The following is a 26,264-nucleotide window of genomic DNA, read 5'->3' on the forward strand; positions in this document are numbered from 1 at the left end:
GACAGCCAGCCAACTACAGACCCGGGAAAGGACGAGAGGGTCCCAGCCCGCAAGGACACTGTGGTGTAAACAGGAATTTGAAAAGCATATATTTACTAACAGAAACAGCTAACTAAGCTTACAAAGCGCCCTCCTCACAAGAGGGGAGGTGGATCCCTAGCTGCTATGATCAATATTCTGTGACAGATACACTACTGATACTAGGTATGAAATAGATAACTAACGAGAACCTACTGTATAGCTCAGGGAACTCTACTCAATGCTCTGTGGTGACCTAAATGGGAAGGAAATCCAAAAAAGAGGGGATATATGTATACGTATAGCTGATTCACTTTGCGGTACAGCACAAACTAACACAACATTGTAAAGCAACTATACTCCAGCAAAAATTAATTTAAAAAAATATTCTGTGACAGGAGGCACTTTGCACAGGCACGGGTCAATGCAAGAATTTGGAGCCAGACTCCACGAGTTCGAGCCCAGGCTCTGCATCCTCGGTTGTGTGACTTTCGCCAAGAGCCTTGATCTCTCTGTTCCTCGTATCTGCAAAACAGGACTGGGTACTCAATAGCACTTAATGTATCTAAAAGCCCTCGGAGGCAGGCGCGCAATGCTACTTTAGAAAGGAGGACACAGGCTCGAGAGATGGACATCGACGCCGGGCGGCGCCTGAAGCGCTCAGTCCAGTCAAGAAAGGACCAGGGTGGCAGACGAGTGACCCCTCCGGGCAGGCGGGCTCCAGCCGCTGAGAGCGGCGTCGGCAGGGAAGGGGTTACAACGATAGAGACGACAGGAGGACCAGGGGTGGCATGAGCCGCCCTAGCTGCCGTCCTCCCCGACGCCTCCCGTCCGGGGCTAGCGCCGGGAGTCGAATGCGCAGGCGCGAGAGCCCGGCGTGGGGGCGGGGGGCACCTCCCTAGACACCCGGAAGTCTCCGCCTAACGGGCCGAGCCCGGGCCTCCTGTCCTGGAAGGGGGCGGGGCCCGAAGCCCCTCAGAGCGCGGCGCCATAGAGCGTGGACGGAGGACCCTTGTCCTAGACGCATCCGGAAGTGGCTCCCTGGGGCGCCCGCTCCGCACCATAGAGCTGGGGGGGGGGGCGGCAGCTAGGGGGTCGCCGGGCTCGCCTTCCTAGAGCGGCGAGGACGGGGTGGAGGCTGGAGGTGGGGTGGGAAGGGGAGGGGGGAGCGGCGCGGGCGGAAGCGGCCAGGAAGGTCACTTCCGGCCTGGGCGCCCGTCCCCCTGACCCCAGGGTCTGAGTCGCCGCTGCCGCCGCTGCCACCATCCGCGAGGGAGGAGAGAGGAGGAGGAGTGCGGCGCGGCGGCCCCGGGACCGAGGAGGTGAGGGGAGGGCGCGGGGGCGGGGGGCATGCGCCTGGGGCCGGGTGGGCGCGCGCCTCAGGGCGCCGGGCTGCGGCCGGGGGGGCGGGCGGGGAGGCGGGAGGCGAGCGCGACTGGGCGGGCGAGTGCGCGTGCGCGCCGCTGGGGGGGCGTGAGTGGGCGCGCGGCCGGTGACGCGGGGCGGGGCGGGGGCACCGGGAGGGGCTGCGGGGAACGCGCCTGGGGAGTGCGCGTGCGCCGCTCCCGGGAGCGCGCCCGAGGCGGGAGCGCGCGCCGGGCCGGAGGCTCGGGCGAACGCGTCCTCACTAGCCTTCCCGGCTGGTCGTGGCCGGAAGCGGTGGCGACTCCCGGGGGAAGTTGAGGCCCCGGTGGGGGAGAAGCCCGCGCGGGCCCACCCTGCCTGACCGGAAACGGCGGCCCCGGGGGGCCCGTCGTGGCCCCTGGCCTGCCCCCATTCCTTCCCCCTTTCAAAGGAACCCGGTCCCGTTGTCGCCCCGGGCGGGCTGCGTGCGGCCTTTGATCCGGCCGATAATTATGGGCATTCCGGCCGGCGGGAGGCTCATTCATTCGCCCCTGCGCGGGCGGCGGGCAGGAAGCTCGTGCGCCAGAGGGGAAGTGATGGGCCAAGGTCAGGCACCGCGTGGCCCGCGGGGCAGGGCAAGGACGGTGGCCGGGCCCGATGGCCATCCCGAGGCCTCCCGGGCGCCGAACCGCGCCCCTGAACCCCAGCTCCCGGCCTCGGCCATAAAGGGGGACACCCCAGTTCGTGGAAATGAGTGCCCCTCGGTCCCGCGGGGTCGGGCAAGCTTGGGATGGCGTGATCAGTCGGAAAAGTGAGCCACAGCGAGTGTGGACAGAGGCTGTTCCAGAGCCGTTACCAATGCTTGACACCAAGGACAGGGAGATGAACAGGGTCCCTGAGGGAGCGGGTAGAGACCTGGACAGAGGTCCGTTCCCCTCTCTTCCCCTCTCCGCCCCCGTCCTCATCCAGGGGGCTGAGCCAGGGAAGACACCGCACCCAGCCCAATCCAGAGGGGCAGTCAGCGTTTTAGGAAAGGACTGACTTGGTTTGGGTTTTCCGTGTGGTTCCTGGTGCCCGGCCCTGCGTTGGGCAGTGCTGAGGATCCAGCTAGGAGCTGGGTCTGGCCTCGCTTCTGGGGAAGCACAGTTGCTGTTGATCTTGGCTTATCTCCTCTCTTAAGACTGTAAGCCTCCTTGGCTAAATGGCAGCTGGCATTCACCTACCTGTCTCTGCTGCAGCCTCCTTTGGTCTTCCTGCCTCAGCCACAGAGAACATTGAGATCAGATTCCTTCTAATGTTATCTCTTGTATTAGCCCTTTTCCTCCTGGAAGTCATCCAGGTCTGACCACCACCCAGCAGAGCTAGAGAACAGGGAGGGTTTAGCGCCACGCCGGGCCCAGGAGCAGCACTGCAGCGTGTTAGCCCAGGGCTCTGGGGTCAGACTGACCTGGGTTCAAGTCCCAGCTTCACCGTTCATCACCTTTGTGACCTTACGGCACAAGTAATTTCTCAGTTTCTACTTGAGTAAAACAGGGATGATAATAATAGTATTGATTTTGGCAGGAAGGTTCTTAATGCTTTCCTTTTAGAGCCAAAGCAGATCTCATAGAAGTGGGTGTAAAGCGTGTGGACAGTCCTCTGGGGCCAGGCATTCCTAGGCCAGGCTCGGGCTCCGTCTGTTCCAGCCCTGTGACCTTGGACATGCCACTTCCCCTTTCCCAGGCTCAGTTTCCTCTTCAGTCCCTTAAGATGGAGAGCACAGTCGACCGTTCGCTGGATAAGCCTGGTCCATCAAGGCTGCTGCCCAGGCCCCGCCCTGTGCTGGGCCCTTGGACACAGCGGTGGTCCTGGTGCAGTGCTCTGCGGGGGGGGGGGTGGGAGAGGAGGGTCACTTGGCTGGGCAGCACTTCCTGTCCTGGAGCAGCTCAGAGCCCTGCGGGGGAGGCACGTGCACGGAAGCTCGGGGATTTGCCAGGATAGCCCTGGGAGCTAGAGGAACCCAGAGGGAGGGCATTCTGGTCAGGGAAGGATGTCTGGGGAAGTGGCGTGTTCCGAGTCTTGAAAGACAGGGGAATTGGCCAAGAGGACTCTGGGACTCCGGGGAGGAGGATGGTGAGTTCTGGGCAGGCAGAGGTACTCGTGCCCCACGGCCTCCAGCGACTGCCTGGGTGCCCTGTGCTCTTTGGTGGTCACTCCTGGGCACGCAGCTCTCGGGGCACCTGTGCTCAGATGCGGCGCATGGCCCCCTAACCCTGGCTGGCTGGCCCGCAGTGCTGCTTGAGGTCTCCTGCCTGCCGAGGCACGTGCCGGGCACTGCCCCCAGGGACTCAGCTCTGGCCCTGGCCTCCTGGTGGAGACACTGCAGATCTGACGACACTCTGGCTGAGCCCTAGGCAGGCGGCTGGCCCTGCGCCCGGTACTCACTGTCCTGAGCCCTTGGAGGCCCTGGGATGGGGTGGTCATGCCACTCTGGGGGGGACTGAGCCCCAGGCGCCACAGCAGCACCGGAGCATGGGTCTGTGTGAATCCCGAGCCTGGCCCTTTCCCATGATGCCGCCGCCTGTGTCAGCTTCTTTCTTTCGGCCACGCTTGGGGCCTGGGGGAGACAAAGGCTGTTCTGAAGGAGGTCTCTTAGGTGTCAGTAGTTGGTTTGGGGACTCGGGGATCCCCTTGCGGTGGGGCAGCTATCGTGAAGATTCGTACAGGCGGGGCCGCTGCCTCAGGGCACTCTGAGACCCAGCCCCTCATTTCAGGTGTGCCGTTCACAGGTGGTGAGAACCCGGGCAGCGCATGCTGAGGCGCAGGTGTCGGGAGGCCTCGCTAGCCTAGGGGGCAGGTGGGGGCGTTCGGGCGTCACGCTGGTAGGCTCAGCAGCCCCCTCGGAGGAGCGGACAGAGCCGTCGCCTCCCCGCACTGCGCAGCCAGCCAGCTGAGCTTGGGGTGAGGGGCTGGTGGGCAGGGCCCTGGGCTGCTCCTGGGCCCGCCTTGGCGGGCTTTCCCTGGCTCTGGCTGCCTGGTCTCTGGGCTCGCAGAACTCTGGCATCTCTCATGCCGAATGGGGAGTCCTGTGTGGGCAGCCTGGTAATGAACGTTGCTGGGGACCCAGAGACGCATCAGACGTGGCCCCAGGCTTGAGGCTCAGGGTCAGCCCGGCCAGCAAGTTGTGGCTCCCTGGGGCTCTGTGTGCAGGGTCCCCCGGGGCTGCGTGGGGGACACGCAGGGGTGAGCAGGCCGGGAAGATCCTCCCAGGGACGTAGGCCGCGTCTGTAATCGTGGAAATAAGGGGAGCAGGTGCCCCTGTCCTCGGTGGAAGGGGAAGAAGTGCCTTGGAGTCTGGCCCACTGGTTTCATCTTGGCCCTCCTGCCCTGTGGCTCTGTGGCGTTGGGTCAGCCAGTGAACTTGTCTGAACCGGGCTTTAGACTCCTGGTTCACACTTACTAGGCGGTACTGGGCGCCTGGCTCCTTGTGGAGCGCGTCATCTCGTTTGATCTTGACGCCAAGCCCACGAAGAGGAGGCACGGGGTGAAGCACCTGCCCTAGGCTGGTGGGTGGTGAGGCCGATCCCGACCCTGGCAGCCTGCCCTCCTGCCCAGAGAGGACGGCCTCTCGTCTCTTGGTGGTGTGGGGGTCAAGATTACGTTCCTCCTGCGCCCTGTGCGCGGTCTGCAGTGTGGAGCCTGTGCTTGATGAATGCGAGCTGGCCTTTTTTTTTTTTTTTTTTTTTAATTATTTATTTTTGGCTGCATTGGGTCTTTGTTGCTGCACGCGGGCTTTCTCTAGTTGCGGTGAGCGGAGGTTACTCTTCGTTGTGGTGCGCGGGCTTCTCATTGTGGCGGCTTCTCTTGTTGCAGAGCGCGGGCTTCAGTAGTTGTGCCACATGGGCTCAGTAGTTGTGGCTCGCGGGCTCTAGAGTGCAGGTTCAGTAGTTGTCACGCACAGGCTTAGTTGCTCCGCGGCATGTGGGATCTTCCCGGACCAGGGCTCGAACCTGTGTCCCCTGCAGTGGCAGGCAGATTCTTAACCACTGCGCCACCAGGGAAGTCCTGTGAGCTGGTCTTATTTGATAAGAGGGGACAGCTGAGCTGAGGGAAGGGCGAAGTCTGGGAAGGGTTTCCGGGGGAGGTGCTGTTTTTGCTGGGCTCTGGTAGCAGATCTACAGGGGGAAGGCGGGTGGGCAAGGTGGAAGGAAGCACCGGGCAGATCGCGCAGATGGCCAGGTTGGGAGAGCCCACGCTCACCCGGAGGATGGGGAGTCTGGCCCGTTGGCCTGATTGAGGGCTGACAGAACATGAGATGCCCCGTAGGTGCAGTTCTGTTTTTTGTTTTTTTGTTTTTGTCCTGATAAGTATTTTGTTTGTTTAAACAATTTTCAGTCACTCACCAACATTTAAGAATCAGGAGTGGTCACGAATGTTTCGGAAGCTCTAGAAACGCTGGGTGGTGGCCGGTGGCTGGGACGGGGCAGAGGCTGCAGTGCTCCCCACTACTCCTGGGTGGGCCTGCGGCCGTAACAGTAGGTCAGGATTCTAGGAGTTCCAGAAACTTCTGTCTCTCGTGGAGCAGGTGGGGAGTGGTGACTGGGGCTGTGCGTGTCTACCCTGAGCTCACTCTTTTCTGAGCCAGCTCGGCCCTGCTCGGCCCCTGGGGAGGGCTTCAAAGGACCTGAGAGAGGCCAGGTGGGAGAAATAAAGCAGTGTAATAGACTTACCAGGAGGCAGCCTAATTGAAGGAAAGGGGGAGGAAGCAGAGAGGCAGAAGGAAACTGGAGCGGGAGCCTAAGGGCCTCGCTCAATCCTGTGTGTCTAAACACGCTGGAATCCTTGTAGGGAATAGTGGTCTGCCCAGCTGGCCCCAGACCAGACAGAAAACATCTAAGTGGTCAATCCATGGAGGAAGCACGGACAGTTACCACCAAAAAAGGGGTACAAGATCCTGATGGCATCACAGAGACATTCCCCCAACATTCAAACCACAGGTCTGACGTGGGGAGGGCCCTCGGACCACCTTGGGGGCCCGGGTGGCCCAGGCAGATGCAGAGGAGGGAACAGACCGGGTCTTCAGGCCTGTAGTGAGGGGTGAAGACGCCCCCAGAAAAGGGAAGTGAGGAAGGAGCTGGATGGGAGATGGAGGGGTGTGCCTGTAGCCCTGGGGGTACTGGGGGGCACCTACCATCCAGGGAGGGCTGAAGAGGGGCTGAGGGTCCGAGGCGGCCCTGTTGAGTCAGTGGGCTGAGAGCTCCAGCCCACTCGCCTGCAGGGAGCTGGCGTGCGCAGGAGCGGACGCCGGAGATGAGGAGGGCCATCCCAAACTGTGGTGGGTGCTGGTGGCCACGGAGGGAAGTCGGCCCTGTGCTGGGATGTGGGCGGGGCTTGTTGGGCTAGGGATTTGACATTTGAGCAGAGCCTTGCAAGGTGAGAAGGGACCAGGCAGGTGGAGGACTGGGCCGGGCCCTCTGGAGGGAAAGAGGAGGCCTGGGCGGGAGGTGGGAGTGAGGGGCTGGAGGAGGAAGTGAGTTTGCAAGGGTGACTGGGGCCGACGGGGCCCTGCGGGACCTGCGGAGGAGTCTGGATTTTGGACTGAGTGCAGCGGGCACGTGTTGGAGGTGGTTCGGGCAGGGGAGTGATGTGAACTGAGCTACCTTAAAAAAAAAAAGTAACAGTTTCATTGTGATGTAATTCCCATGTTGTACAGTTCACTTAAAGTATACAGTTAACGTATTCACAGGGATGTGCAACCATCACCACGCTGATTTTAGGACTTTCTCATCATCCCCGAAAAGGCTGTGTACCCACTCCCGTCCCCCAGCCTGGAGCCTCTGAGAACCACTGGTCTGTGTTCTGACTGGATTTGCCTGTCCTGGACTTTTCACGTGAGTGGAATCACACACCACGTGGTCTGTGTCTGCCGAGGTCCATGTGTGACGCGGCACTGGTCAGTGCTTCCTTTTCCTGGCTGAGTAATACTCCAGCTACAGATGGACCACGTTTGTGCGTCCATTCACCCGGTGATGGGGGTTTGGGTTGTCTCCACTTTCTGGCTGTTGTGATTTATGCTTCTGTGAACACGTGTGTATACATTTTGAGGCGGACGTCTTTTCATTTCTCTTGGGTACGTGGCCAGAAGTGGAGTTGCTGGATTATACTGTAATTCTGTGTTTAACCTTTTGCGGAGCTGCTGGTCTCTTTTCCACAGTGGCTGCACCATTTCACAGTCTCAGCAGCAGTGCACGAGGGTTCCAACTTCTCCACACCCTCGCCAACACTTGTGTTTTCTGTTTTTATTATGTCTGTCCCAGTGGGTGTACAGTGGGGTCTCTCTGTGGTTTTGATGAGCGTTTCCCTGAGGGCTGATGATGTTGAGCATCTTTTCACGTACTTACCAGCGTGCTGTCTTTGGAGAAACCTCTCTTCTGATCCTTTGCCCGTTTTTTGTTGCTTATTTGAACTGAGTGCCTTGAAAAGATGAATTGGTCCGTGGTGTGGGGAGTGGACTCTGGAGGGGCGTTGGGCAGGAGTGCCGGCCCCCGGGGATGGGCGTTGGGAGAGGAGGGTGGTGAGAGGGGTGGGGGAGCCGGCGAGCAGAGCTGGGGGAGGAGGGCGAGGTGAGATTGGCAGCAGAAGAAAGAGCGGGGTAATTGGTGGGCAGGCATCCAGAGGAGGTGGGCGGGATCTAATAACAACAATAATAACGATAATTTGTCTTGCACTTCATAGCCAGCGGGGCCTCGTCAGCTCGCGCGCTAATTGAATCGCTCAAGGCCCCAGCGGGGGCGTGTCTTCGTCTCTGCAGAGCGGGGGTCCTGCAGAGCGGGGGTCCGAGCAGGGTGAGGCTGGGCCGGTACTGTTGAGCGTTTGGGGGGCCGGGGGAGCGTAGGACCCACTGCTTTCGGCTTTCGGCCTCCGGAGCCATCAGAGTCCACAGCCAGGCTGGCTGCGGGAATTGCCCCTTCTCCCCCAGGGAGCCGCCCGGGTCCTGAGAGCAGCTGGCGTAGGGGCTGCCGAGGCCCTCAGCTCCGCACGGGAAGGGGCTGCAGCTTCCCCCGCTGCCCTCTGAGGCCCTGGGGCAGGACCCCAACCCCCCGGATCAGGGCAAGAGGCCCCAGCTGCTGCTCGAGTGGGTGAGCGCACGAGTGGCTGGCTGGACGGGGCAGGGGGACCTGGGTATGCCGGTTTAGTGAAGGCCCGCGGCTCTCCACCAGGATCGCTGGTCCCCCGGCGCGCGCTTCCTGAGCCTCTCACTCAGCTCCAGGGGAACCTGCTGGTCCCTGTTGCACGGGGGCGGCAGCCGAGGCCCAGAGAGGCTGAGCCGCACGTGCAGGGCCACAGAGCGGAGCGGCCGAGGCACCAGGCTCCAGCCTCCGTGCCGGGAGCCAGGGCAGCGCCGCCGCCGGGGCCTTTTCCGCGGAGACAGAGAGATGCCGGGGTGTTCTCACCCCGTGGCTGGTTTTCAGTCTCCCTGGTAGGTGGTGTAACCTCCCTCTGCTCAGGGCTGAAACCGAAATGCAGAGCGGACTGTCCCCGAGTCCCCAGGTGTGCCCTGCGCCAGGCACCCCTGACCAGCAGCGCCAGTGGGAGCCCCTGCCAACCCCCCAGAAGTCAGCGAGAGAACCTGCATCTTTCGAGGTCCTCGTAGTAAAGTTCTGCCCGATCAGGGCTTCCTGCCGTGTCTGGAGTACCATGCAGACGCCTGGCTGGGCCTGCACGGCCCTGCTCTGGCCCCTCTGCCTCTAGTGCCTCATCTGCTACCCCGGGGCAGGGCTGGCTCCGTCGTTTTCAGGGCCTGGCATGAAGTGAAGAGGTGAGCCCCTTGGGCAAAAAGCAAGAAAAAAGCTTTTCCTTTTCTTCCAAGGTCTCTCAGCCTGTCAGGGTGTTTTTAATTTGGTATTTCGTGTCGCGCTCCCCCAGGTACAGGGTTGCCCTCGGGGATGCAGGCCTGGCTCCTGCCCAGGCCCCCGTAGGACTTCCTGTGCAAAACACGGATCCCGAGGTAAGATTAGCAGTAGTCTCAGGGCGGCGACCACAGAGTATTGACCCCCATGCGCGGGGCTCCCTCACCACTGGCAGCCCTGCTGTGGCCCCTGCAGGCACCCCACCTGCCCCTTCCCGCCCTCCATTCCGCCATCCCAGGCTCAGCCTCCCTCAGGCCCACCTATCCTGTCCCCGCCAGGCCTTTGCTCTGTGTCTGCTCGGCCTGGGACGCTTTCCCCTAAATCCCGGCATCCCTCGTTCCTTTGCATCTGGGTTGGCAAACTCTCCGTAACAAGCCAGAGAGTAAACGTTTGAGGGCTTACAGACCAAGAGGCGATGTTGAGGGTATATGTTGACACCTACATACCAGTTAACATGTGACCATTTAAACCCCGTGAGAACCGTTCTTTGTTGGAGGGCAGCTTCCAGGAGGGTCACTGTGTACGGATCCTCCCTTACGTTATCCCATCTTGGCTCCAGTCTGGCCCATGGAGGGGCCTTTTGCAGTCTGTAGGGGGCATAGGATTTTCCTCTGCCCTCCTAGGGCTTCCGGCTGGACTGACTAAGGCGGATTAACAGGAGAAAAGCATACGAATTGTATTTCCGTGAGCTTGGGAGCCTTCACGAGAAAATCGCCGGAGTGCTTCTCATACACCAGGGTGAGCAGGTGCCGTGGTGGGGAGTAACCGCGGGACCCGGGGGGACGCAGGAAGGAAGGTCATTTTAGCACATCTCTCTCGGGATGTTTCTTCCTGGTGCCGGGAGGGCACTTTCACGTACCTCCTGCCTTCAGGGGAGAAGGTGGGTTCAGAGCGTCCTTCTTGCACCTGCTGTTTTCCGACTGCCCTGAACTCGGGGTCATCAGCGTGGCAAAGCAGCCTATCAGGTTGGAAGTTCTGCATCTCACGTCCTGGTTCAAGAGCAGCCCGTTCCCCTCCATGGCTAGCCTCACTTCCCTGCCGGCTCTTCCCACCGTGGAAATCGGGGTGTTGGTTCCCTCGCTGCCTTGTTCTGGGCAGCGTGGCTCCCGGTGCTCAGTCAGCACCTCTGGCTGCAGGGAAATTTCTGGTGCGGGGCTGGCCGCCCGACACCTCCCTGTCCTCCGTCCCTTCCCCCAGAGCCTGTGGGTTCCCTGGAGGGAGGATGGAGGCCAGCCCAGGCCTTGTCGCTGCAGGAAGCTGGCCTGAGGTGGACGCTCGAGGCCGGGAAGTCCCTGCTTTATTGACTTAGACGCGATTGTTCCAGTGGCAGCACATGATAACCGCCTGGCAAACGAGTTTCGACCCAGAAGCCACAGAGGAGCGGCCTCTGTCCGTGCCACCTCCGCAGCCCCCGAGCCCTTGGCCTCTCTTCCTTTTCTTTCTCTTATGTGTTTCTTTTGTTGCCGGGGTTTGAATCAGAGGGCCCCATGCGAATTGTTAGGTCTTTTTACTTTTTAATTGAGATATAAGTCACACATTGGAAAGTTCGCCCTCGTAAAGTGTACGATTTAGTGGTTTTTAATATACTCACAGAGTTGTGCAACCATCACCACTGTCTGATTCCAGAACGTTTTCATCACTCCAAAAAAACCCCGTGCCAGTGCGCGGTCCCTCCCCATCCCACCCCCAGGCTGGCAGCCGCTTATCTCGGCCCGGACGGTTCACATGCCGGAGCCGTGCTCTGCGTGGCCTTGTGTGCTGGCTGCTTCCCCGGGCCTTGGCGTTGTCACCCCTTGTTGGCTGCCACGCACAGCACTGCTGTGAATAACACTTAGGAGTGGGATCCTGGGGTCACACGGTGGCTTCATCATTATCAGGACCTGCCAGGCTCTCTTCACAGCGGCTGCCCCGACTGGCACGCCCGCCAGCCGAGCAGTTGTCACGTTTCCCTGTGATCCGAGGGCCCGCGCACTTCTCTATCCCCGGCACCCCCTGATTTCCCTGTTGTGATACATAGTCCTTGTGGTCATCAGAAAAAAGCCAACTTTTAGTCTTTTCCCCTTGTTACACAAGTAATTACCCATTAAAAAATGGTAAAAAAAATTGAGAAGATGAAGGTAAAGGAGAAGAAAATGTTAAGATGGCTCTTCCTGTTATTGGCTGGGGGGGCGGGGGGGGGCGGCCACTTTACAGTGTTGTTTCGGAGCCTGTGAGATCTCCGTAGACCTGCTTCCCATGGTCTGTGATCTACTTGTTACACTTTCTCCCACCACGGGGCTGGCGGGTTCTTTCCGGTTCTTACCCTGTTCTAAATCTTGCTGTGGCAGACTTTTTTCTTCCCTGCAGGAAACAGTTTCCGAGGTTTGGGTTTTCCCCGCAGATTAGCTTATGAAGTGGGCTTCCCCGGGCAGGGCCGTGAGCTCCGCAGCGGCATCACCTGACGGGGCCCTCGTCACCCGGATCGTGCGTGTTGTACCCGGCTCTCGGCCCGCTAGGCGCTGGGGCCCGATGGGTCCGAGGACCAGTCTGTCCTACCGGTGTGGGTCTCACCACTTCCTGCAGTGGGTCCTAGAAGGGGATGGTCGTGGGGGTCGGGTTTGGGGTGCACTGCCTTCCGTCCCTCGAGCCTCTGCTCTGTTTATCGGGCTGTCACCCGCCCGTTGGCAGCACACGTCTGTGCCTGGCGCTGTCGTGGGGCCCCCGGGGGGTCTTGGCAGGGCCCTGCAGGCCGGGTACATACCCCGCCCCGTGGCCTGCAGCGAGGCCGTGGGCCTGGGGGGAGGGAGGCAGGGCAGTGTCCTCCCTTGTCCCCCGGCTGCCAGGGTCCTGGGAGTCGCCGCAGCCACCAGCGCTCAGTAACTCCTGGCTGCTGTCCAGGTGCTCCCTGCTGTTGTTGCAAGGGACCCGGGATCTGGCCCCGCGACGTCCGTGAGCCTCAGTCTCCCCGTCTGTGAAACAGGTGTTGTCATGGTGCCCCCCCTTGGAGAGACCCTGCATTTCACACGGTTCCCCAGGCCTCCGCCTGGCCTTCCAGGCCCTGTAGGAGAATCTGCCCGCCCTTCCTTGCAGCCTCCTTGCTGCCCCCGGGCCTTTGCACCCACTGTCCCTGCTGCCTGCATCCCTGTCCCTCCACGCTGCTTGTTCAGGCCTGCTCCTGGGGCCCCCTCCCTGGGGAGCGGCCCCTCCCAGCCCCTCTGTGTGTGTCGTGGCACTTGCATTGTCTGAAGTCACCTTTTCTTTCCTGTGCTCATTGGTTTTCTGTGTGCTGGACTGGCAGGGACCTCCCCATGAGGCAGGGGCCGCAGCCTGTTTACCACAGTGTTCTCCAGTGGGGGAGGGGCTTGGCCGGGACAGGTGGGGAGAAGAGGGTTAATTACATCAGTGTCTCGGGAGATGCGCACAGCACACCCCCAGCCTGTGGAGCCGCTAACACTCCTGCCTTAGCCTTATTTTCTTGTCAGGCCCAGATGCAGATGGGCTCAGATACGGTGGCGGAAGCTGCCTTGGTTTTGTCATCGACCCCTCCCCGCCCCGCCGTGCAGAGGGAGAGGCTGGGGCTGGGCCGAGGGCCGTGCAGCAGGCAGGGGTTGTGATGACGTGCAGGGCACGAGAACTGGCTCAGGGAATCCTCTGTGCGTTTTCTTGGGGACCCCCTCCTGTCCGCTCCCCACTCTGCATGCTCACTCCCACAGGTGCTTCCAGGGCCCTGGGCCTCCTGACGGGGCCGCCCGGCCCCCGCCTTGGCCTCCAACCAGAGCTTGTCCGCCTCACCACCGGCCTCACCTCCCGCCACTGGCTCCATTCCCGTGAGCTGCCAGGTTCAGGCTCCCACCTTCCCGTCAGATTTCGGCAATTCTCGCGTGCTTGGTGGGTGTCCCCCTCTTCGCGTCCCGACGGTCTGCTCACTGCTGGGTCCGGGGGGGTGCTTGGGCAGCCCCGCCCAGAGGTGGCCCAGGCCCCGACAGGCCCCTATGAGTGGCCTCTTCCTCCCTGGCCTCCTGGCTTGTCTTGCCCTTGGATTGCGCCGCTGCTCTTAGAGTCCTTGTGACCATTTGTTGAGCGTCAGGACGGCGGAGCGGGTGAGCCACGCGGCCTGCGTCCCTCCTCTGCTCCTGGGCGCCTCCACCTCTGTGCCCTGGCCTGGGGGTGGTGGTCACGTGGGGCGCGTGGGCGCAGGTTAATGCAGGGCTGCGTCTGACTGGGGGACCCGGGCCCGCCTTCCCTCCTGGCCTCTCCGGTTAACTGCCCGTCTCCTGGTCTCAGGACTCCGCGAGTGAGCGCTCGGGAGAGCCAGGCCCAGACCCTGAGCGGCAGCTCCGCTGGTTCTGGGCACAGACTTGGAGCCGGGACGGTCTGCCTTCACGTTCTGGCTCTGCCGCCCCTGCCTCGGTATCCTCACGCCTGGGGGTGACGGTCACACCTGCCCAGAGGGTTGCATCAACCACTGAGAACAGTGCCTGGGGGCTTGTGAGCGACCCCCTCGGCACAGGCGCGTGTGTTTATTCCTTAACTAAACAGGCCGGTTCTTTGAGCTCCCGGCAGATGTCAGCAGAGGTTACTGAGGGGCGGGCCATGGAACGGGCTCCTTTCAGTGCCTGGATGGTGGTGAGCCCCTTGTTACTGGGGGGATTCAAGAGAAATGGGTCAGGCTTGTTGTGGCAGGGTGTGTGATGCTTGGGGCTGGATGGCCCCGTTCCCAGATGCCAGTTCCCCCAACTGGAATGGGGGACAGAAGGACCGTGTGGGGAGAGGTTCTCTGAGCTGCGTGCGTGCAGACAGACGGGCCTTGGTTTGGACCTGAAGGGGCCTGAACACGAGAGGAGGAGCCGAGGCGCCGCCCCGGGTCCCAGTCGGTGTGCCCCTTCTTGTCAGAAGTCCTGCCTGCCTGCCAACGTCCTGCTGGGGAGGGATGTCACACCAAGGAGCAGGGCCCAGAGGGGACCGGAATGCCGTGGCCCCAGTACCAGGCTCCGCTGCCCGGGGCTGGGTGCCTGCCCACGCCTCCCCGCCCTGCACACTGAGTCCAAGACGCAGGCAGACCCCTGCCGGCCCCGCACCTCTGCGCCGCCTGGAGCCCAGGCCTGGCGGCTCCTGCCCTGCCCACCCTGCAGGGGCCAGAGCGGGGAGGGGAGGAAGGCTGAGCCGTGCGCCCCAAGGGCCAGGCTCTGCCGCGTGGCATTGCCCCGGGCAGCGGCGGGGAGTGGAAGTGTGGGCTCTGGAGGCAGGCCACACAAGTATGTGAAGGACGTGCACGCCAGTGTCCACAGCAGCTGTGCTCACTGTAGCCAAAGGGGAAACACCCAGGCTCTGTCTGTCACCCAAAGAACAGAGAAACACACAACACGTGGTCTGTCCCTGCAGGGGAGCATTACTCAGCCGTGAAAAGGAAGGAAATTTTGACGCGCTGCTCCGTGGGTGAGCCTTGAGAGCGTGCCACTCAGCGAGAGAAGCCAGACGCCAGAGGCCACGTGCTGTGTGATGCCATTCATAGGAAACGTCCAGGGTTAGGGCGAGTGGTGGCCAGGGGCGGGGACCAGAGCGGCCGGCGCTCCTCCCGTGCAGGTCCCTGGAGGGTCCATCGTCGCCGTGTCCAGGCCTGGTGTGGAGTCTTGCTTGGCTGGCCCATGTCTGGAAGCAGACCTCAGACTGTGAGCTGCTCAGACGCTCAGTGCCCGCGTCACCTGTCTCCCTGTCACACACTGTCACGTCTCAGTGGGGTTCGCCTCATCCTGGTGCAGGGAGAGACCTTAGGATGGGCCTGGCAGGGGAGCCCTTCTGGCCTTGATTGGTGGGATGGACCCTGGCCTGGAGTGGATTTAGGGTTCCCTTGCTTGGGGTGAGAGCTCCGTCTGTACTTGTCTCGTGTAGACTTCACGGCCCATGTGTCGGGCCGTCCTCCATCTTCCTGGTGAGGAAACCGAGCGGGGGGTGGAAGGCGTCTCTTGCCCCGGCCCCAGCTGGTCAGCGGTGGAGCTGGGATGGTAGCCCCGGCCGGGGGTCGCAGCCGGAGCACTTCCTCCTCACCCAGGTTGCGTGTGGCCTCGGGCCGGCCCCCTGTCCAGTGGGGGAGCAGAGGGCCGTCTCTCCCTCGGCCCTTAGGTCCCCACTGCCATGCACCTCCTGTGTGCTGGGCCTGAGCTGGGCGCTCAGAGTCCACACAGCACCTGTCCCCCCACCCCGGGGCCCTCCGTGCAGTCTGGCATCCTGTAAACTCTGTTCTCCGTCTCGTCCCCTTCTAACAGGGACCCAGACATGGAGCTGCGGGAAGAGGCGTGGTCTCCGGGGCCATTGGATTCCGAGGACCAGCAGATGGCCAGCCATGAGAACCCAGGTGAGGCGGCCTTGGGGAGTTCTTCCCAGCTGGTCCCTCGCCCTTCCCTGGACCCTCACTTCCTTTGTCTCCCCTTCCCCTCCCGTGGCTCGGGGCTCACCATCCTCCGGGGGCTCGGCCAGGCCGCCTCCCGGGCCTGTGTGGGGTCTCCGAGTTCCCTCCCAGCTGGGAGCCCCTGGGGGCTGCCCTCTCCCCTCGCTGGGTGCTCGGCACCGTTTCCAGGTGGCCCCTCGGTCCCCCCCGGGCGGGATGCTCTTTAGACCAGGGTGGCAGGCCCACGTACCAGTGGGCCAAGGACGTGGAGAGCTGGGGACAAACTGTGAAGTGCGGAGAGCGGCAGGCTCGCAGAGCAGGGCCAGTGACCGTCCTGGGGGGCAGCTGGGTGTCTGGGTTCTTATGGGGCTTGTATCTTTCTGGGTTTTATCTGCCACTCTTTAAATATTGGCCACATATTTTGTTTGACAAAGCGTTTTTGGGGTTGAATAGAACTCATCTTGGAGCCCTCGGGGATTAGGCTTTGCTTGCTGAGACCCCACCTGGCCCCGCTGGCCCCTTCACGGCCTCACCCCTTGCCCTCTGGTGAAGATGTACTCCCCGTTTCCAGGGGCTTTCATGCAGGGCACCTGAGAAATAAAGTATGAGCTCTTTTTCATGCTGCTTTTGATGCGTCTTCGTGCGGGCATCACGTCCTCGTGCGTCTTGGACGGGGTCAGCCAGCATTTCTTGCTGCGAGGGGCCAGAGGGGAGGTGTTTTCGGCTCTGTAGGCCTTGTGCCCCTGCAGCGTGGAAGTGAATGGGCGCGACCACGTTATTTATAGAACAGGCTCTGAGGTCGTGATCCCGGTGCCAGCGTGTCGTAGTCGTCCAAGAGAGGTTACGAGGGCCTGGGCGGGCTGGGGATAGATTGCGTAAAGCACTCGAGCCCCTTCGCCTGATCTAGTTCTAAGATCCACTGAGGGGTGAGGGAAGCTCCTTGGGCTGGCTCCGGGCAGCCGTGGTTACACAGGAGGAAACAGATTTCAGGGCACATGGCGCGTGGGGCGCAGACCCTCCACCACCCAGCAGGAGGGCGCACGGCCCATCCTTCCCCGTTTCATGCTGCTGGGCCTGCCCCTTCCTCCTTTCCCTGTCTTTTAGCGTTTTTAGAATTAATTTTACAGTCAGTTTCATGCTGGAAATTTCCAACGTCGATAGTGTGGTGATTGCACTTCCCACTGCCTAGCCTTAGCGGTGAGCAGTACTTTGCGGTCTTTTCCCGTTTGTGCCTGCTTTTTCTTCTGGAGAATTTTAAAGAAAATCCCAGATATTGTATCATTTCACCTACAGATTCTCCAGCAATAACAAACGCTCATCTCACCTGACGAAGCGTTGCCCAGTGTGTGAAGGTGTCCCCAGCTGTCTCCAAAATGCATGTTTGCCTTGAAGTAAGGTGGTTTTAATTTTACACCCCGTCCACTAACTCATTCTCTTGAGGAAACCTCTACAAAGCACAAGTGGGTTCTCGTATCCCCTTTGTCCGGCCTGCTGTCCCCGACCCAGCCCCCCACCGGAGTCTGTTGCAAGTCTGCTCCGGCCCCTCCCCGTGTGGTGCCCCCAGCCGCGTGGCACCCCTTCGCTCAGCTTGTAGCCGTGTGGCCTGGCTGCCTCCACGCTGCCGCGCGTCCCCTGGCTCCGGGCCTGCCCTATTGGGTCCTGCCTCTGTGGCAGCCTCCTGTGGGGGGACAGTGGCGGACCCCTGCCCTGAGGCCCCCCCGGCTGATGTCTGGACGCAGGAGCTGCAGCCTCGGCCTGGCGGCAGCCCCCGTCGGCTATCTCCCTGGTGCGTCGGGACGAGGGGTCCGTGAGCAGGGCTGTGAGCGCTGCCTGTGTGCCCCGAGCTCGAGGCCAGCCACCTCGGGCAGGCCCTCTCATGGGCTCCTCTCCCTTCGAGCTTGGGGTGCTGACCAGAGGGTGCTGGGCGGGGAGAGGCCAGGCCACCGCTCAGGGTGAGGCAGCCGGGAGCCCGTGGAAGGGGGCTGGGGGCCTGGACTGTCCGTAGGCTGCAGCCAGAGTCCGTTGCGCCGCCTCACTGGCGCACTGACCCCGGCCCACCGCCCGCAGGTGCGAGAGCTGTCCTGCCTCGGCCTGGGGCCTTAGCTACAGGGTGTTCAGACAGAGAAGCCGTCCAAAAGTGAATAATAAAGAGACATCCCAATTCTGAGGCGGGAAAGAGTCTTCAGCGGGTGTGTTGGAAATCACCCACCAGGGACAGGGTCCCGGCCTCCCGCTGTCAGGCCCGCCTCTCACGTCTCAGTGCCCTCCAGAATTACCCCGCAGAGCTCACCGCAAATGCCACGTCTGAGCCAGATGACAGAAGACCCACGTAAAAACACAGCAGCTGCCTGTGGGCAAAACCCATGTTCCCTGGTCACACTGGCAGCACACCTTAGGTGCAAAGCTCCAAAATACAGCTGGATGGGGACAGGCCAGCGTGGTGTTAGCAGGGGCGGGAGGGGAGGACGCCCCAGGTAGCCCTCGGGGGTTCACTGGAGGACTTTGGGGTGGTCACACTGAGGCCAGCAACTGAAGTTGGAGGGGTTCTGTCCAGACCAGGAGTGGGGAGCGCGGGGCCGCTGGGGCCCATGGCTTCCTTTACCCAGGTAAAGTGCCCTGCCCGGCCAGAAACGCTGTCCAGAACGTAGCGTCCCAGAAGTTCAGGGAAACTGACCACAAAAATGAGCGAAACTGGAAAACGTTGAGTTCGGTGCTCTTGCTCCCACCCCCCAGGAAGCTATTAGAATAAAAAATAAGAGGGGCAAATAGTATCTCCACAGACGGGGAGGGTGGTCAGAGATCCACCTGCAGGCAGGTCAGGATTGTTCAGAGCGGCCAGGAGGTGGCGGCCCCTGGGAGTGCAAGAGCAGAGCAGCTCCGCGCAGGGGGCAGAGCTCAGCGGAGAATTAGAAATGGAGTCAAATTAACTTCAAAATGAAGTAGGAGGAATTCGAGACTGAATAAAAATAACACATTGCTCCTTAAGGAAAATTGAAGGTGAAAAAGAGGGACATTTTAAAATCAAAAAGAAATGAGTAAAGATTAAGGCAGAGTAAAAAAAAAAAAACCAGGTACTGAAGTTAGGTAAAGAAAGCCCTTTGAAGAAGAAATCCAAAGGCAGATAATGGTAAAAACTACGAGTCCAGAAAACATTCCTGAAATGTAAAAGTTAGGTATTGAAGGAGCAAATCACAGATCTGAGAATATCAACTCGGATGAACAAGACATATTCTATTCAAGTCACTAGGCTTTAAAGGAAGAAGCAAATCCTTTGGGGCATCTAGGCAAAAAGAGCAAATGACTTACAAGGCAAAGTAGATGGGATTGCTGTCAGACTTTGTCAGCAATGCTTTGTGCCAGGAGAAAATGGAGTAATATTTATGATTCTCAGGGGAAGAAAAGGTAGAGCCAAGGATCATATTCAGGAAAACTGACTTCCACGTTTGAAGGGCGCAGATGGCCTCAACCAGCAGGAGCTGAGCAAATAGGGTTCTCGTGGGGCCTTCCCGAGGAATCTGCGGGCAAGTGAGCCTCGGGCAGCCACTGTGGCTAGAGAGATGGGCGGTGAGCCAGGGCAGGCTCAACGAGGGCTCAGGCGGTGGAGGTCTGGCTGTGAAATCAGTGAGGGGAACAGGAATAGTTCACCTGATTTCTCAGGAATGGTACTTGCCAGTGGCGGTGGTGATTCTAACCAAGTTAGAATGCTTATCTTGAAGCTGTGTGATGCGGGTTCAGCAAATAAGCAGTTACAGGCTAGTCAAGTCCTCTCCTCCCCTAGTGAGGACCAGAGATGCAGATGTCCCAGAAAAGACCGCACAGAAGCCTTTTGGCCTGAATTTGTATGGGAAGTATCAGTTAGAAGTCACAGGAGTTTTATCTTAAAAAAAAAAAAAAAGAAAAAGCAAAGATCATTTCCACATTTTGGTTTTGAAACTGTTTCCCACCAAAAGAAACCAGAGTCCCTTGGAGAAACGGCCGGTTGCCGGTCTGGGGTGGGAAGTATGGATGAACCTGTAGCCCCTTGTTAGGCTGGATGGCAGAGAATCTGTCAAAGACCACCTGGGTCCTGTCCAAAGGACTCGGAGCTCACTTGAGGCTCCCACGCGCTGAAGATGGCAGGCGGTGCAGCCCACCAGATGTATTTAAATCTGTGATCTCCTAATGATGTTAAGAAAGGAAAGACTACATGGTTGCCTTGGAGGATGGTAGGGAACCAGTTCGTAACCTGGAAAACTGGGCAGGTAAGGGGAAATGAGATTCCTCCCGCCACAACCACATGAAATTTACCACTGGGTACCAACCAACAGATGATGTAGAGTCTCTAAAAACAACTCCAGCTCCTAAACGCAGGAGAAACCACAGGACAGCCCCATTTTGCACCCCTTGACGGATCAGCAGACCTAAGCGTTGAGCATCGGTGGCCCTTGATATCACAGAAAGAGAAACACGAGATATCGGGTGCCTTCAGTGAAAGAACAGGATTGCACCTTCAGAATGACTTCAGGGGCCGGCGCGGCTGGGTGAGCCAGCTGCGAACTGGCAGCAGATGCAGGGGGCTGGGAGCATGCCGTCAGCAAGGGTGCAACCGGCCGTAGGGCTCTGGTTCTTCAAAAGGAAAATCGTAAGGAAGAGCAAGAGATGGGGGAAGTCGTGTCTTACAGGAGACTTAAAGACATACTGAAGTAAAAAGTAACAGACCAAACTGTAGTGTCTGGGATGTTGCACTTGGGTGACAGCCGTGCAGACATGCAAGGGAACGATTACTGCACAGGTCAGGATGGTGGTTATATTTGGGGTTGAGAGGGGGTGAGCTTGGGCAGGGCACGGAGGGGCTCCCGGTGGGTGGCCCAGACCTGTATCTTGACGGGGCATTTGTCTTTCTGCATTGATTGTGGTCAGCTCTGCATTCCGTTTGCGGGCTCTCTGCATGTCGTGTGTTTTAGGGGGAAAAGGTTAACATCCGGTAAAGCCGCAGGTCCTGCGCTTCCCCAGAAGGTCTGCTCAGGAGGATCCACCCTGGGGCGGGAAGCTGCGTGGGCGGCAGGACCCCCCCCCTCCCCCCCCGCCCCCCCCCCCCCCCCCCCCCGCCGCCTGGGCCCAGAGCGCAGGAGCCGGAGCTGAGCCCCCCTTCAGCGAGAGAAGGACAGTGACAGTTGCTGTGGGATGACGGGACCTGGGGCCTGGGCCACCCCCTCCCCTTCCCTTCCGGGAATGGCGATCGCTCGTCATTTCTGTCCTTTTTATTGAGTGAGCCCTTTGTGCTGGTCACCGTCCTCTCCTCTTTCCGGGAGTTCTTGCATCCTTTTGAAGATGACGTTTGTGCGGCAGGGAAGTTGCCCCATGAGGAGGGTGGCCCAGAGGGAAGCCGCTGACTTCCAGCCTGACCCGGAGGGGTGCAGACTCAGACTCTGGTGTGCGTGAGAGCCGCCCGCTGCTTGGAAAGCGCTGGTCCCTGCACCCACTCGCGGGGGGGACCAGGAATCCGAAGGTTGAGAGAGAACCCCGCCTCCCCAAGTGATTAGACCCTCTTCCATTTAACAGCTTAACACCTGCTTAAAAAGTAGTGTGTGGGGTAAATGGAACGCAGCAGCGAGAGAAGAGAAGAGTCACGTAGCCCAAGGCTACAGCGAAAGCCTGCGCCCGCGGCACGCACCTCACTGCCCAGCCGGCTTCTCAGGCCTTCTTTCCCCGTTTCTGGACCTGGACGGGTGGTCGGCCCCTCACCACCGCCCCGCCCCCACCCGCATCCAGGGCCCAGGATTGAGTTACAGGTGTTTCACAAGTTCAGATGGGCTGTGTTCAGTTCCTGTCATCGTGATTGTAAATACTCTTCATCGCTGAGTCAGGTGGTGTATCGTTAAACTTTCTTGACAACTTTGAAAACAAGACGTTTATTTCAATCAAGGGAGTACAGAATACTTGCGATGGGTCAGGTGGTGCGGCTCAGTTCCCGCAAAGAGCAAGTCTCCTTTCCAGCCCAGCCCAGCCCACCCCTGCTGCCCGGACACACTGCTCAGAGGCAGACAGCTCCCCAAGGTTCAGTTTTTTATTCTCGAGTATCTCCACATAATGTGCTTATGACTCTATTTCTTTTTCTTTTTTTTGGCTGTGCCTGGTGGCTTGCGGGATCTTAGTTCCCTAACCAGGGATCGAGCTGGGGCCCATGGCAGTGAAAGCGTGGAGTCCTAACCACTGGACGGCCAGGGAATCCCCATGATGCCACTTCTTGATTTATGTTGACACCAAAGTGGGTCCCGTGTCATCTCTTGAAAAGCGGCCCCCACCCGGCCCAGACTTCCTACCTGGATTTTTTTTTTTCCTGCTCCATATATGATTCTATGTCCCAGTGCCCTTTCCTGTACAGGCGGTCTTGGAACCCAGACTACCCGTGCAGATACTGCTTTGCCGCTCCCAGGCCGTGTAGCCTTGGGCGGTGGTTCATCTTCCAGGGCAGTTGGAGCACTTTGTTCCCGGCCAGGTGCTGGAACACAGGGATCCGGCCGCTGTCCTTATGGGCTTGCAGGCTAGTGAGAGGGAGAGGGAAAACAATGTTCGGTAGGTTATAATGGGATTCACCTTTGAAAGACACCTTCGCGGTGCACCTGGGGGCGGGGCCGGGGCGGGGCCAGAGGCGGACGGGCGGGCGGGGCTGTGATCAGGGGGCGGGGCCGTGCCCCAGGGAGCGAGGCCGGAACCCAGGCAGGAGTCCGGGCTTGAGCACCTGCCCCACCTCCATTCTGTAACTCAGACCCAAGCCGGACAGGGAAGGCAAATGTCGCCAAGGGTGCACACAGAACAGTCTCGTAGAGCTGGGCAGGCTGCGGGGAGGGGGCAGGCTCTCATCTCTCCCGGGAGGCCAGCCGCTCAGGCCAGGCGGGGCGCAATTGTATTAGAGGCTTTGTTGGGCAGACGGCCCGTGGTGGTGTCCTCAGTTTGCAGAGGCCAGGACCAAGGCCCCACGCTCCTTTATTGTTTGCACTGGGCATACAGTACCCACAAACCCAGGGACCAGGGTGAGGAAGTCTGTAATAGAGGCTGCAGTGTTTGGAGGTTGCACTCCCAGTTAATGGAGGGTCAGGACTTCCGTGCTGGCCTGTGATCCCATTAACCAGTCTGGTGACCCCTTCCTCTTCTCTCTTCTCCACCTGCAGCCAGGATTGTCTTCCGAGAGCCCAGATGTGACACCATCATTTCCCGCTTGTACACCCACAGGGTGCTGCAAGCCCTTGTCCCTGGGCAAAGGTGGAAACGGCGCTGCGGCTGCCTTCCGGTCTGGCAGGGCCGCGCTCTGCTGGCCCCCAGCCTGAGGCCTGGGCTTCGGGAGGCATTCTTTACTAGGAGCCTTCCCTAGACCTCCATCCCTTACCCCCGTTGGTTTCTGTTGTTTCCTTTAGCAGACATTTCTGGCGTCCCTACTAAGCCCCGGGCATTGTTCTAGATGCGGGGGAAATGGCCGTGAAGGAAGGAAAAGTCCTAAGGGATGGGTAATGAATGTTCAGTAAAATGCCAGGGCGTGTTCGATGCCCTGAGGACAGACACTAGGAGGGGTGAGGGGAAGGGGACTGATGGGAGGGACGTCTGCCTAGGGCCAGGTCCGTGAGGAGGGCTCCGCACCGGCAGGGCCCAGTCGCCCTCTGAGGGAGGTTCTGCCACCGCCCCCGTTACAGGGAAGCCTGGGAGGGCGCACGAGTGAGCGAGGTTCCCGGGGGCACGCAGAGCAGCAGGTGGAGGGGCCGCAGGCCGCCCTCGCACGTGGGCTCTCTGACTCCCTCCTCACCCCTCTTGCCTTCCAGTGGACATCCTCATCATGGATGACGACGACGTCCCCAGCTGGCCCCCAACCAAGCTGTCCCCGCCCCAGTCGGCGCCCCCGGCTGGTCCCCCGCCCCGGCCGCGGCCGCCCGCCCCCTACATCTGCAATGAGTGCGGCAAGAGCTTCAGCCACTGGTCCAAGCTGACGCGGCACCAGCGCACGCACACGGGCGAGCGGCCCAACGCCTGCAGCGACTGCGGCAAGACCTTCTCGCAGAGCTCGCACCTGGTGCAGCACCGGCGCATCCACACGGGCGAGAAGCCCTACGCCTGCTCCGAGTGCGGCAAGCGCTTCAGCTGGAGCTCCAACCTCATGCAGCACCAGCGCATCCACACGGGCGAGAAGCCCTACGCCTGCCCCGACTGCGGCCGCAGCTTCACGCAGAGTAAGAGCCTGGCTAAGCACCGGCGCTCGCACAGCGGCCTCAAGCCCTTCGTGTGCCCGCGCTGCGGCCGCGGCTTCAGCCAGCCCAAGAGCCTGGCGCGCCACCTGCGGCTGCACCCGGAGCTGTCGGGGCCTGGCGTGGCGGCCAAGGTGCTGGCGGCCAGCGTGCGCCGGGCCAAGGCACCCGAGGAGGCGGCGGCGGCGGACGGCGAGATCGCCATCCCGGTGGGCGACGGCGAGGGCATCATCGTGGTGGGCGCGCCGGGCGAGGGGGCCGCGGCGGCCGCAGCCATGGCGGGCACGGGGACCAAGGCGCCGGGACCCCGCTCGCGGCGCGCCCCGGCCCCCAAGCCGTACGTGTGCGTGGAGTGCGGGAAGGGCTTCGGGCACGGGGCCGGGCTCCTGGCCCACCAGCGCGCCCAGCACGGGGACGGGCTCGGGGCGGCTGGGGGCGAGGAGCCCGCGCACATCTGCGTGGAGTGCGGCGAGGGCTTCGTGCAGGGCGCGGCGCTGCGGAGACACAAGAAGGTCCACGCCGTGGGCGCGCCCTCCGTCTGCAGCCGCTGCGGACAGAGCTACTACCGGGCAGGTGGGGAGGACGACGACGATGACGACGACGAGGCGGCGGGCGGGCGGTGCAGCGAGTGCCGCGGCGGGGAGGGCCGGTAGGGGCGGGGGCCCGGGGGGGCAGGGCCCCTCGGGCTTGGCGGGGACGACGGCGCAGGACCCAGAGACCCGGGGAGAAACGGACAGAGGGCTGCCCCGGACCGGCAGCGCGCTCTATCCCCTCCCCTCCCGCGGCCTGTGCGGCCCGAGAGGTGCGGCGGGCCTGAGGCGGGGCGCTGGGGACGCCCACCGGGCCGCCCGGCCCTTCCCCGCGCCCGGCCCTCGGCCTGGCCTGATGCTTGTAGGTTCCCGGCCCTCGGCCTGGCCTGATGCTTGTAGGTTCTCGGCCGAGCCCGAATCAAGACGTTGTGTGAGAACTAGAGAGACCAAGATACGACAAAACCCACGAGCGAAAGACCATTTTCCCTCTTTCTCTTCCCCCACCAACGGGGGGTGTTGAGAAGATGGCGAGCATTGAGACCTTTCCATTCGGAGGGGCCCCAGAGAGGGAAGGGAAAGAGGGGTCCTTTTCCCTTTAGAATTTTCTTTATAATCATATCCCCTTCCTGACCCCGCCTACCTATTATTTTCTCTCTTCTCCTTCGCGGGTCCCATCCTTTTTCCTCGCCCTAGCCCTTCCTCCCCCTCCTGGATCTGGGGTAGCAGAGAAGTGCTGAAGCGGAACTAGCCGCTGTCCCAGGCGCACCCCGCAGAAAATGGGTTCCCGTCTCATCCCGGGCCTGGGCACGGTTGGAGGAGGGGTGCGGGGGGGCAATAAATCGCACTATCCAATTGTCCCTGCTGTGCGTGGTTCTTGAGTTCGGGTAAACGGAGGGCTCCGCACCGGGCAGTTGCTGCTGAGGGGGCACTGGCCACGGGCCAGGCCAGTGGAGAGAGGCTGCCAGCTCGGCCCGCGCTCGCGCCCGGGTGCAGACTGGGCGGTTGTCCTCGAAGAGTGACCGGCCAGGTCACGGCAGCGGGTTCTGGGCCCCAGCAGAGTGGCTGTCAAGTATCCAGGCTGGAGGATGGGCAGGCCTGTGAGGAACTGGGGCGTTTGTTCAGAGTAAGGCCCGCCCACTGCTGCTTTTGAAAGGAATCCCACCGTCCGGAGGCGCAGGTGGGAGTTGCACAGGCCGTGCCTCACCTCACAGGGGAGGGCAGCCTCCCCCCACGCAGTAAACGAGCCCATGCTCCCGTCTGGGCGTCCTCCCCCAGCCCCTGCAGCCCCTTCCTGCATCCAGCTTCTTGGAAGACTTGGCCTGGATGTTGCACCTGTGTCCCCCTGCTCAGATCCCATCGGGGGAGCAGGGGACAGTCACGGGGTCACATGTCACTGCAGAGGAGGCTGGAAGTGTCCCTGGCCTGCCACTGCTTCCTAGCGACAAAACTATCCTAGAGGCGGGAGATGGACTCTGGTGGGTGAGCGGGTACCTGCCTGCCCCCAGGGCCCCACTGGAGGAGCCGGCCAGGGGGCTGGCGGGAAGACAAGGGTGGGCAGTTGCTTTCTGGTGCTTCTTGTGTTCTAGGCGCTGTGCTACTTGCCAGATGGACCTGGTCCTGCAGCACCATTGCAGCAGTCCTGGGACGTGAGGACTGCTAGCAGGTCAGTCCTCAGGGTGGGGCCCTCTGATGCCAATTCCAGTGTCCTGGGACCCTCAGCTGGAGTCCTGGGGACCACGTCCCCGGGATCTTCAGGGAGTATTTCCAGCCTGGCCAAACGCCACGGCTAGACTCAACGTTCCTTTTACCTCTGCAGAAAGAGAGAGGAGTTTACCAGCAGAAGGGGAGCTGAAGGAGGAAGGGGGGTTTCTTCTACCTTGAGCCCTGAATCTCCCCCTGATGCTTT

General features: G+C 61.0%; 1 protein-coding gene across 2 annotated transcripts; it reads left to right on the forward strand.

The window, feature by feature from the left end:
- The first annotated feature begins 1,181 nt into the window (after nucleotides 1–1,181).
- ZNF787 (zinc finger protein 787) lies at nucleotides 1,182–25,215 on the forward strand. 2 transcript variants are annotated; one of them, XM_059904454.1, is made up of 3 exons: nucleotides 1,182–1,340; nucleotides 15,494–15,582; nucleotides 23,409–25,215. In XM_059904454.1, exons 2-3 carry the CDS (start codon nucleotides 15,504–15,506, stop codon nucleotides 24,479–24,481), a joined length of 1,152 nt encoding a protein of 383 aa, XP_059760437.1. In that variant the 5' UTR covers nucleotides 1,182–1,340; nucleotides 15,494–15,503; the 3' UTR covers nucleotides 24,482–25,215. The 2 variants fall into 2 exon arrangements, with proteins under 2 accessions (XP_059760437.1, XP_059760439.1); XM_059904456.1 differs by lacking the exon at nucleotides 1,182–1,340 and adding an exon at nucleotides 16,909–17,006 and having other exon boundaries at nucleotides 15,492–15,582.
- Nucleotides 25,216–26,264: the final 1,049 nt, after the last annotated feature.

The sequence above is a fragment of the Balaenoptera ricei genome, chromosome 19, assembly GCF_028023285.1.
Source record: "Balaenoptera ricei isolate mBalRic1 chromosome 19, mBalRic1.hap2, whole genome shotgun sequence".
Lineage (NCBI taxonomy): Eukaryota > Metazoa > Chordata > Mammalia > Artiodactyla > Balaenopteridae > Balaenoptera > Balaenoptera ricei.